The sequence below is a fragment of the Bufo bufo genome, chromosome 8 (assembly GCF_905171765.1).
Source record: "Bufo bufo chromosome 8, aBufBuf1.1, whole genome shotgun sequence".
In the NCBI taxonomy this organism is placed as follows: Eukaryota; Metazoa; Chordata; class Amphibia; order Anura; family Bufonidae; genus Bufo; species Bufo bufo.
Genome location: NC_053396.1, coordinates 46,072,827 through 46,085,732, shown reverse-complemented (window position 1 = coordinate 46,085,732; position 12,906 = coordinate 46,072,827). Strand labels below are relative to the sequence as shown.

Below are 12,906 nucleotides of genomic sequence, written 5' to 3'. Positions count from 1 at the left end.
TAACATTCTTTTAACTTTATGGAGAGAATATTCCAGAATAACCATGCAGAAATAGCACCCATGCTCCAAGACTCCGAGGAGTGTTGGTACTTACCCATATTCGGCATGTATCAGCCTAAAAAACCAGGGCAAATAAGAGTAGTATTCGACTCGAGCGCCAGGTGCGAAGGTGTTTTGCTAAATGATGTCTTACTGTCTAGTCCAGACCTCAACAACATACTTCTGGAGGTACTGTACTTCTACGCTTCTGCAGAGATTCCGTAGCATTTATGGCCGACATACAACAGATGTTCCACTGCTTCCTCGTCAAGGAAGAACATAGGAACTACTTGAGGTTCTTCTGGTACCGCAACAACGACCCCAATGAAAACATTGTAGAGTACCGAATGAAAGTGCACAACTTCGGAAACTGTCCTTCCCCTGCAGTTACTATCTACGGTCTCAGACATTCAGCCCGATAGGGTGAAGCAATGTATGGGTCAGATGTCAGATCCTTTGTGGAAAAAGATTTCTATGTGGACGACTGCTTGAAATCCACACCCACGAACGAGACCGCAATTAGTCTCTTAAAGAGATGCTCGCTTTATCTAATTTGAGGTTGCACAAAATCGTCTCCAACAGCCGAGAGTTAATGGAAGCCGTCTCACCCCAGGACCTTTCAAGTGATCTAAAGGACTTGGATCTTAGCACCGACTCCCTTCCTATGTAGCGGAGCCTCGGTTTGCTCTGGGATTTAAAGGCAAACACATTCACCTTCCAAATCAGCAAGGAAGATAAGCCCTTCACACGCAGAGGAGTTCTGTCCACCATAAACAGCTTATATGATCCTCTGGGATTCGTAGCGCCTGTTACCATCCAATGTAAAATTATGCTAAGGGACTTCACCACAGAGAGGTCTGGGATGATCCGCTTCGCATGGAGAAAAAGGACCTGTGGACAGGTTGGAAGAAGTCTCTTGAAGTGTTGACCAGCCTTCATGTGGCACGACCATATGCTTCCGTGCCATCTACTGAAGTCAAGATGCAAAAACTATATATCTTCTGCGATGCTTCAGTCAAGACAATTGCTGCCGTAGCATCCCTACAGACCATTGATTTCCTAGAACAATGCCATATAGGATTTGTCATGAGCCGGACCAAACTGGCGCCACTCCGCAAACTCACGATACCCAGACTTGAGCTTTGCGCTGCTGTGCTTGTAGTGTAGTTGGCTGAACTTATAACTTCTGGAATGAACCTGGAAATTGAGTAAGTCGAGTTTTACATGGACAGCCAGGTAGTCCTAGGATATATCTGCAACGAAACCAGAAATTTTTACGTCTGCAATTGTCTGCTAAGGATCAGGGGATCCACTTGTCCTTAACAGTGGCACTACATGCCAACACAGCATAATCCTGCGGACCACTCGCACCAAGCCACTTTAAGGGCACAACATTGTTTATGGGTCCTGCGTTCCTATACCGTTCAATGTCTTGCAACATCGGATCCAACACATTCAAATTGGTAGACCCAGATGCCGATGAAGTAATCCGACCTGAAGTATCTGCTCTACATACAGTGTCTTCAGACCACCATCTCAAGTCCCATTGTTTCGTCAGGCTCTCCACCTGGATGTTGCTCTTTTGTGCTATAGCCTGTGTAGTCCATACAGCTCAGAAATTACCTGTGAGCCAGAAGCCCTGCAAAGGTTGGCATCACTGCGAACATCCCTTTACCGCTCCTAACCTGAAAAGGTCCAAGAACATAATAATTTGCATGATACAACGTGAATTTCTTGCTAAGGAAATAGACTACCTCAGCATTAGCCAAACTGTCTCCAAAGACAACCCTTTGGAAAAGCTTGATCCCACCATTGACCAAAATAGGTTGCTAAGAAGAATGATTCAGTGGTGGCGTCTGTTGACGCCAGATGGTGAGTGTTTTGCCTCCACTAGAGAGAGATTCATTTCAGTTCACTTCTATTTCATTTCTAATTCATTCTGCTGCAATTTCTGTATTCCTGTAGTTATTAGTTAGGTAACAGCACCATTGAACCTTGTTTTCTTGTTAATAAAGATTATTGCTTTGTGGTAGGTGCTATGCATTGTGGGTAATCAACGCATTCTGGGAAGGAGAAGCCCCAGTCTTCAGTCTACATACAGACTACAGGAAATCAGCAGAGCTGTTCCATGCAGTTCTGAACTCCACCATCTTTGTGCACGTATATCTGGCGAGTGAGATCTACCTTGTTACAGGGATATTATGTTATGCAGAGCTGATTAGCTAGGTATAAGTGTCACTCAGGGAGTTATTTCTGTTAGCTAGACATGCATTTCTATGTATAGGCAGCCATTTTGGACATTGCTTTCTCTGTCAATGTATTACTGTACATGCTATTCTATATGTTTTACTTACACAAGCCATTTGTATTCTTGTAGTCTTACCAATTCACAATCTTGTTGACCATTAAACAAGTTAGACTACAGAAAACAGTCCTCTTATTTGGAAGACAGGAATGGTTTATACTGAATGCCAGACTGCACACTGTGTGAACGTGAATGAAGACAGAACAACAAGATCACTGAAACCAGTGATTGGTATACACAATGTCAATGCTCAAGCCAAATAATATGTCACTAGCTACAGGTTTATATTTTTTATTTAAATGGGCCTCTCATCACTGTGGTAAAATAGACAACCCATTTTATTAGAATATTACTGGTATATCACCTATTGTATTTTTTTTGTCTTCATACACATTCACATAACATTCAGCATAAACCATATGTCTTCCAAATTATAGGACTGTTCTCTGTAGTCTAACTTGTTTATTGGCAAAAGGTGCACCACAATGATATGAAACTGACAATACTGGCTAATCCCTCAGGCTGATGTTAAAAATTGAGACTTTAGCCAATGTATTCCAGTCAGGAACACAACGGAGCCCTTTTGCACCACCGTCAAGGTATCCCAGTGTGGCATGGGTCCTACCACTAGACTACCTATGGTGTGTGAACACGGTCTGAAAGGTGCTAAGATCCAACTTAATCCAACTATAACAGGCCATGTGACAGGCTACCAGGTGCACTAGAATGTTACCAGCATTGCGCAATGGCACATTCCATACATATAAAGAAAAATCACTCAAATAAAGTGGCCTAAATTGGAGGAAATGCCCAAAAACCCCAAACACTGTAGCATGTTTATAACCGGGGGAGCAATTCCTCCGCATGTGATCCATTGCTAACGGCAATCCCCAGCAAAAAATGCATACAATGGAGGATGTCGGCAGCAGACCACTTGCACCACAAAGGCATCCTACACAAAATGGAGTAGTGTGTGGATGAAAATATGCAAATACATAAATCACTGCAAAAGGTGCACCACAATGATGTGCAACTGACAATACTGGCTAAACCCTCAAGCACATGTGGTGCATGTAGTCCGCTGCCGACATCCTCCATTGTATGCATTTTTTGCTGGGATTGCCGTTAGCAATGGATCACATGCGGAAGAATTGCTCCCCGGTTATAAACACGCTACAGTGTTTGGGCTTTTTGAGCAATTCCTCCCATTTAGGCCACTTTATTGTAGTGATTTTTTTGTTTGTTTATTGGCAAAACAGTATTTGAGTGGTAAAACTATAAAAATACAAATACCATGAATAAGTTTATAGCATAGCATGTACTATAACATTTGCATTACACAGAAGCACATGGTAAAATGGCTGCCTGTACAAAGATTTTATGTCTAACATCTAACAGTATAACAACTGCCCTGAGACAATTAACTAACTAAACAGCTCTGTATAACATGATGTCCCTGAAACAAGGTAGATCTCTCTCACCAGATATGCTTACACAAGGATGGTGGAATTTAAGAAGAAGATATGCAGAAGGACATCTCTGCTGGTGTGTCCTTGATGACTGGGGGGTTTCTCTTTCCCATGATGCATTACACTTCCACAATCAATAATTTGCCTCCCACAATACAATAATCTTTATTAACAGAAAATCAAAGTGTAGTACATTTTTATCACCGCTGGATGATGCTATTACCACATTAATCACCACAGAAATACAGAACACTGAGGCAGATGTGATTTGTAATGAATCTCAACTCTGCTGTGCAGAACACTTCCTGTCTGGCGTCAACAGATGCCACTACTGAATTCTCCTTTCTTAGCAACCAATTTTGGTCAATGGTGTGAACAAGCTTCTTCAAAGCGGTATCCCTGGAGACTGCTTGGCCTTCGCTGAGATAGTCTACTTTTTAGCATGACATTCATGTTGTATAGTGCAAATTATTATGTTCTTGGACCTTTCCAGATTAGGAGCTGTAAAGGCGTGTTTGCAGTGATGCCAATCTTTGCATGGCTTCTGGCTCACAGGTAATGTAAGACTAAGCTATATGAACTACACAAACGAGCAACATCGAGGTGGAGAACCTGTCGAAACAATGAGGTTTGAGTTGGTGGTCTAAAGTCACTGTACGTAGAACACATACTTCAGGTCGGACTTCTTCATTGGCATCTGGGTCTACCAATTCGAACATGTTGGATCCGATACTGCAAGACGTCGAATGATACAGGAATGCAGGACCCGTAAACCATGTAGTGTCTTTAAGGTGGCTCTCTGCGACGGGTCTAGTCGCGTGGTAGCAAGATTATGCTGTGTAAGCACATAGTGTCACTGTTTTGGACAAGTGGATCTCCTGATCCTTCGTACCCGATTGCAGACTTAGATGTAAAAGCGTTTAGTTGCAAATATATCCTAGGACTACCTTGCTGTCCGTATACAACTCGACTTCTTAGATTTCCAGGTTCATTCCTGATGTTATAAGTTCAGCCAATTCCACTGCAAGCACAGCAGCGCAGAGCTCCAGTCTGGGAATTGTGTGTTCGCGAAGTGGCGCCAGTTTGGTCCGGCTCATGACAAACCCTATATGACATTGTTCTTTGACATTAATGGTCTTTAGGTATGCTACGGCAGCAATTGCTTTGACTGAATCATCACAAAAGATGTATAGCCTTTGCATCTTGACTTCAGTAGATGGCACAGAAGCATATGGTCGTGCCACATGAAGGCTGGTCAAAGCTTCGAGAGACTTCTTCCAACCTGTCCACAGGTCCTTTTTCTCCATGGGAACTGATCATCCCAATCAAACGTCTCTGTGGTGAAGTCTACTAAGCATCATTTTACCTTAGATGGTAACAGGTACTACAAAACCCAGAGTCTTATATAAGCTTTTTAAGGTGGACAGAACTCCTCTATGTGTGAAGGGCTTTTCTTCCTTGCTAATTTGGAAGGTGAATGTGTCTGCCTTCAAATCCCAGAGCAAACCGAGGCTCCAAGTCTTTTAGATCATTTGAATGGCCTTGGGGTGAGAAGACTTCCATTAACTCACGACTGTTGGAGGCGATTTTGTGCAACCTCAAATTAGATAAAGCGAGCATCTTGAGCCCTTTTTAAGAGACTGATTGCGGTCTCGTTCATGGGTGTGGATTTCAAGCAGTCGTCCACATAGAAATCATTTTCCACAAAGGATCTGACATCTGACCCATACTTTGCTTCACCCTATCAGGCTGAATGTCTGAGACCGTAGATAGCGACTGCAGGGGAAGGACAGTTTCCAAAGATGTGCTTTGGGTTCGTTGTTTCGGTACCAGAAGAACCTCAAGTAGTTTCTGTGTTCTTCCTTGACGAGGAAGCAGTGGAACATCTATTGTATGTTGGCCATAAATGCCACCGAATCTCTGCGGAAGCGTAGAAGTAACTCCAGAAGTCTGTTGTTGAGGTCTGGACCAGTCAGTAAGACATCATTTAGCGGGACGCCTTCGCCCCTGGCACTCGATTCGAATACTACTCGTATCTGCCCTGTTTTTTTTAGGATGATACATGCCAAATATGGGTAAGTACCAACACTCCTTGGAGTCTTGTAGCGCGGGTGCCATTTCTGCATGGTTGTTCTGGAATATTCTTTCCATAAAGGTAAAGAAATGTTCTTTTGTCTCTGGTGTCCTCCTAAGTTTGTGTTTGAGGAAGATAAATCGACTGTAGACAAGTTCTTTGTTGTTAGGTAAGTTCTTTGTTGTCTCTGGGGTTTAAACGGTAAAGTTGCAACCCTTTTTGACTTGTCTTTTACTATTCCTTGATCCATGATCTCCTAGAATAGCCTGTGTTCTTTGGACATTTCGACCATGTTGTCTTCTCTTGTCCTGTGGCAAACTACCCACCCTAAGTGATCTTGCTCACCATCGCAGGCGTGGTGTTCACAGGAGGTATCTGCGAAAGGACGCCACAGAGGAGCGCTGTGTGGCAATTCTTTTATCAGGAAACTGCTCTGACATGGCTGGAATAGGGAAGGACGTCCATTTTCAAGTGTGATGATGAGCATACTGTTCACTGAGGTCGGCTTGTATGCTCCTCCTAGACAGACGTATCCTATGATGACCCATCCTAGGTCAAGTCTCTGGGCATATGGAGCGTTTTGGGGACCGTTAATCTGTCCTTGAGCCTTGTGAACTCGTAGTATGTCTCTTCCAATGAGTAAGACTATTGGGGCTTTTGGGTGCAACTATGGTATCTGGTGAGCTATACACCTCAGGTGGAGGTGGTATGCTGCTACCTCTGGTGTAGGTATCTCAGACCGGTTGTCAGGTATGTGATTGCACTCCAGTATGGTTGGCAGTCACAAGTAGGTCTGACCATCTATGGACTCCACCTTGTACCCACTTGCTTTCCTCCCCGCCATCTTAACGGTACCTACATATGTCCTTAAGGAGTAGGGAGAACTGGGCCCTATGATGTTGAAAGTGTCGAAGAAGGTGGATTTAGCTAAAGACCTGTTGCTTTGACCATCTAAGTTTGCATATACCTTAATCGCCTTATCTCGGTGGCTGTCCGGATAAACTCTGACAAGGCAGATTTTTTAGCAGGACTTCCATCCTGCGAATCCTTTACATATCTCAGTACAGAAGTGTACTACTGTGGTGTCTACGTCAGTGTCTATCTGCTTCCCAACATGCTCCTCTGTCTGGGATGATACCTGAGAGGGTGGTCCAGGGTGTAAAGTTGCATTGTGTTCTGTGCTACCGCATTCTGTGCATGTCACACTGACCTTACAGTTCCTGGTGAAGTGTGATGTTGTGGCGCAGCACCTGAAGCAGATCTTTTCTTTGAGGAATTCTTTGCGGTCCTCTAATGACTTCTCCCTGAAGGCTCTGCATTTTAGTAGAGGATGTGGTTTCTTGTGCAAGGGGCATTCTTTGGTAAGATCTTTGTGTTTGTTCTCTTCTTGAGAAGACTTAAACGGCTTGTAAGGAGAAGCTGTGGTAGCAACGTTAGTTTTGTGGACTGCTACTGGTGTTTTATGAGGTTTGACACCAGGGGTAGTGTAACATGACAATGTAAAATCAAAACTGGGATCATTTCTAATCCTCGCCTGTTGAGTAGCAAAGTCTACAAACACCACGAAGGGGGGAAATGGTACATTATGAATCTGCTTATAATGAAAACCATGCGCGATCCACTTCTCCTGTAGGTTATAAGGGAGTTTTTGGATAATCGGGTTGACACCTCTGGCTGTGTCTAGGAATGCTAGCCCTGGCAGATCTCCTTCTGCCTGAGCAACCTGTACATCTATTAACAAATCGCTGAATTCTATGAGCTTCTGGTGACCCCTACCCACTATTCTGGGAAAATGATCAATTCTCTTAAATAAAGCATTTTCTATTGCTTCTATTGGCCCATAAGACTCATCAAGTCTTTCCCACACCATCTTTAAGCCTTTGCCAGACTTTCTTCCAAGCCACTTTACCAAGAGCTCTAACTCCTCACTATAGGAAAGATCTAAGTCTCTTATGGCGTTCTGGAAGAAGGCTCGCCATGCCCTGTAGTTCTCGGGGTGATCGGTGAACTTTATAAGTCGTTTGGTAACCAGCTGCTGTTTAGCAAAGAACTTAACGAAGTCCACGGTGACCTAGTTAGCACCAATACTACCCGGTGTGTTGTTGTTATGCTGCATGTATGGTGTATCACCATACCTTTTAGGGGTTTCTGGCTTAGGGAAGTCTGTATAATACCGTTTCGACGCGAAGGGTGTCCCTTTAAGTTGAAGCAAAGGTTGTAGCTTTCGTTCTGTAGGGTAGTATCTTATATATTCCTGCTTGAGGTACTGTGGTTCAAGGTAGGATCTTTGGCACTCTGTATAAGCTGGCTGATATACTGGATCACAGTTGTCATCTGTCTTGGGATGCTGATGGACATTTTCTGAGACGCAATGTGCTGGATCTTGTTAATCTAGGTCTGGCCCAAGTACTTGGCTGTGTTTCTCGGATTCGGGGAACTCCAAAGCTTCCAGGTACTCTGCTTTGGCTATTGCGGCTGCCGCTTCTTATTCTGCGGTAAGTTTTTCTTTGGATGCTTGCAGGTATGTTGTCTCTTCTTCCAATCACGCTAGCAGGCCTGCTCTCTTTTTTTCCTTCAACACTCTCTCTTTTATTAGTTGCATCTCTTGTGCAGCAAAGGAAGACCCTACTTTTGCAGCCTCAGCTTCTGAACGGGCGGGAGCAGCCTGTTCTCTTATTGAGGACTTGCTAGAGCAGCTTGCTCGTTACCTGGTCCTGTATGATGATGCCTGGCTAGCGGACATTGTCTGGCTGTTTAATGTCTTTGTGCCGACTCAGTCTAGGTAGGAACGGACTTCAGCAAGGTCTGGATCGTGTTGCACTTGCTGTGGGTTACAGTCTCGCTTGTTGTGACTGTATGGCAGCCGCTGCAACCTTGTACCCTGATGGAGGCTCCGTATAGTCAGATCCACTAGCATTTGTTTTACTGTTCTGTCTTCATACACGTTCACACAGTGTGCAGTCTGACATTCAGCATAAACCATTCCTGTCTTCCAAATAAGAGGACTGTTCTTTGTAGTCTTACTTGTTTATAGGCAAAACAGGAGTATTTGAGTGGTAAAACTATAAGAATACAAATAACATGAATAAGTTTATAGCATAGTATGTACTGTAACATTTGCATTACACAGAAGCCCATGGTAAAATGTCTGCCTGTGCAAAGATTACATGTCTAACATCTAATAGTATAACAACTGTCCTGAGACAATTATAGCTAACTAAACAGCTCTGCATAACATGATGTCCCTGAAACAAAGGTAGATCTCTCTCACCAGATATGCTTGCACAAGGATGGTGGAATTTAGGAAGAATATATGGAGAAAGACAGCTCTGCTGGTGTGTCCTTGATGACTGGAGGGTTTCTCTTTCCCAGGATGCATTACACTCCCACAATGCTTTGCACCTCCCACAATTCAATAATTTTTATAAACAGAAAAACAAAGTGTAGTACATTTTTAACACCGCTAGATGGTGCTATTACCACATTAATCACTACAGAAATACCGAACACTGAGGCAGACGTGATTTGTAATGAATCTCCACTCTGCTGGTCAGAACAGTATTACTCTTCTATAAACCAGTACTGTATTCTTTTGCTATGGGATAAACCTTTTCTTCTGTAAATTTTTTTGCTGTTTTATTGCATGTTGCAGAATATTGCTTGAATGCACAATAAACTATCGCAACTTTTTGCTACTCTCCGAGTTTGGACAGATATAAGTATATTCCTGTGTTCTCTCAGTGCTAGAATCACAAGAACCATGCTGCACCACTGTCCTGACCACTTTCAGCCTATAATTTAGTGTCGATATTTTAATAGCATTTTCTTATTGGTGTTCTCTACTCTTACAACTCTTCTACATATTCGTTTCTGTGAACCTCTAATAATTCATTGAGTAGAAGAAATTCTGAATATAAGGCAGGGCAGTGTTGAATAAATGGAATTCTGACCATTGCAATGTAAGGCCATCATCAGAGTGTAAGCAGACTGTATCTGCTAATTAAATTCTGATAATAAATACACATCTCTTTTCCTTGCAGGGTGGACTGATCGCACTGCTTTTACTTCTGCTAATTTTCTCAGTTGCACTGTTTGCTCAACGACGCTGGTACAAGCGGAGAAGAATTCCACAAAAGAGTGCCAGCACTGAAGCCACGCATGAAATTCACTATATCCCATCTGTTCTGCTAGGACCCCCTTCTCGGGACTTTAGATCATCTAAGTTGCAACCTCACAGCTCAGTATTGAGAATGTCCGTACGAGAGACGCCAATTTTGGATGACTATGATTGTGAGGAGGAAGAATCTCAAAGATGCACAGAGCGAGGGAATCAGTTGGATCACACAAAGCAAATACCACAAGATAGAAAAGACAAGAGAAGAATACAAAAAAGAGGTAAGTGACAAGCATAACAACTACGAAAAATACAAAATCTGCTGTCTTAAAAATATTTCTAAAAAGTTTTATTTAGAAATATAATCCTCCTCAGAATGTTCAGCCTTATCAATCATTTTGGTGTCTTTTACATGTGCGGTAACCTTCTATTCATTTTTAAGGATGTTCTGAAAATAGCCGATATGGCACCTATCTGACAATGATGGAATATCTTAGTTACAGTATATGCCATGTCACGAACTAGCAAGTGTGAAGCCACTGTGCCACGTGTCCTACCTCCTCTAAGGGCATTGTCTAAGTAAACCCCTCCATTTTAACAGTACCCCTGATGGTGGGGATAGACTTTCCCTGAGGGGAACACCAGGTCACTCTCTTGAGGAGGATAGGCACATGAGGCAGCTGGTCCAGGCGGACCAGGAGGTACCTGAGAAAGGTACCAGTTGTTGTTAGCAGGCTGAATTGTTACCAGCAACAGCAGTGCAGGACCGAAGGATGAAGCAGAGGCGAAGTCAGACAGGCAATATGTCAGGGCAGGTGGCACAGGTATAGGTCAGGCAATCCGGATCGGCAACAGGAGAGTCAAGGCAAGCAGGCAGGGATCAAACAGGTAGCAGAGTCCAGGAACACAAACGACACAAGGACCTTGACACTGAGGCATCTGAGAAGGGGGTTGAGCCACTTATATATGATCCAACCCATAAAACACAGGAAGTGACGCACGCTGGCCCTTAAAGAAATGCTGCAGGAAACAAGCAGCAAGCTTGCTTTGGCCAGGGCTGAAAGGAAACGCTGGCAGCTGATCACTGCTGAACACGGCGACCGAGATTGCGGCGGTAAGCAGGGGAACTGCGGCGCACAGCAGCCGTTGTTACATGCCACTAATGTCTTAGTTGATAAAACCCCTTTAATGGGGTTTTCCGGGATCACTATGGTACTTAACAAATACAGATTTGTAGTTGCTTACCTCATTTTTTTTTACATTTTGGACTCTCCGTTTTTACTATATAAAGAAATCACTCAGGTTTTTTTCCATCCTGTATGTAGAACTTCCTGTTACTTTATCCAACCACACCCATGATGCACTTCTCCTTTCTGTGGCATCGCTCTAGCACCACCCCTAACAACATTCAGATAGTTTATATCTCCTCCCTCCTAGCTCGTTAATGATAGACACTTCCCTATCACTAACACTCATGGACATAACATCATAGGAAATAAGAAAGAGTTGCATGGACATGGTCATGTGACCATTGCCCAGAACAGAAGATAGGAGAAAAAAAAGCTAAAATAAATACCGTATTTTTCGCTTTATAAGACGCACCTGATGATAAGACGCACCTAGGTTTTTGAGGAGGAAAATAAGAAAAAAATATTTTGAACCAAAAAGTGTGCTTTTGGTAGCTTTTGAACTAAAGGTGGTCTGTGGATGATGTACTGTTATGGGGATCTGGGGATGACGCACTGTTATGGGGATCTGTGGATGACGCACTGTTATGGGGGGATCTGTGGATGACGCACTGTTATGGGGGGGATCTGTGGATGACGCACTGTTATGGGGGATCTGTGGATGACGCACTGTTATGGGGGATCTGTGGATGACGCACTGTTATGGGGGAATCTGTGGATGACGCACTGTTATGGGGGAATCTGTGGATGACGCACTGTTATGGGGGGGATCTGTGGATGACGCACTGTTATGGGGGATCTGTGGATGACGCACTGTTATGGGGGATCTGTGGATGACGCACTGTTATGGGGGAATCTGTGGATGACGCACTGTTATGGGGGGGATCTGTGGATGACGCACTGTTATGGGGGGGATCTGTGGATGACGCACTGTTATGGGGGATCTGTGGATGACGCACTGTTATGTGGGATCTGTGGATGACGCACTGCTATGGGGGAATCTGTGGATGACGCACTGTTATGGGGGAATCTGTGGATGACGCACTGTTATGGGGGGATATGTGGATGACGCACTGTTATGGGGGATCTGTGGATGACGCACTGTTATGGGGATCTGTGTATGACGCACTGTTATGGGGGATCTGTGGATGACGCACTGTTATGGGGGATCTGTGGATGACACTGATGGGGGATCTGTGGATGACACTGATGGGGGATCTGTGGATGACACTGATGGGGGATCTGTGGATGACACTGATGGGGGATCTGTGGATGACACTGATGGGGGGATCTGTGAATGACACTGAGGGGGGATCTGTGCATTACACTGAGGGGGCATCTGTGCATGACACTGAGATGGGAACTGTGCATGACACTGATGGGGGATCTGTGGATAACACTTATGGGGCTCTGTGGATGACACTTATGTCATCCACAGATCCCCCATCAGATGCATCAGTGTGGAGGGAGGAGGCGGAGACACTCATGGCGGGGCCCGGTGCAGTGACTCTACTCTAATACACTGGGCCCCGCAACTGTTAAACATTCAATCTGATCTATATCTAATAGTATATGCTCTGTACGGCTCTTACTGTAGTACTGTAAGTATAGTGCAGACCGGTATCTCCATCGGTCATGCGCCGCCTGCCCCAGCTCCCTCCTCATGCGCCGCCTGCCTGCTTATCTGACTTTATGAATGAACAGGCAGGCGGCGCATG

The 12,906-nt window shown here is 44.2% G+C and overlaps 1 protein-coding gene across 1 annotated transcript in view; it reads left to right on the top strand.

Annotated features, from left to right (window-relative positions):
- Window positions 1-12,906, top strand: part of ASTN2 (astrotactin 2) — a 945,680-nt gene that overhangs the window by 197,290 nt on the left and 735,484 nt on the right. The window contains exon 3 of the mRNA XM_040442406.1: window positions 9,928-10,282. Coding sequence (XP_040298340.1) covers window positions 9,928-10,282 — 355 coding nt within the window. The remainder of the gene's footprint in view (window positions 1-9,927; window positions 10,283-12,906) is intronic.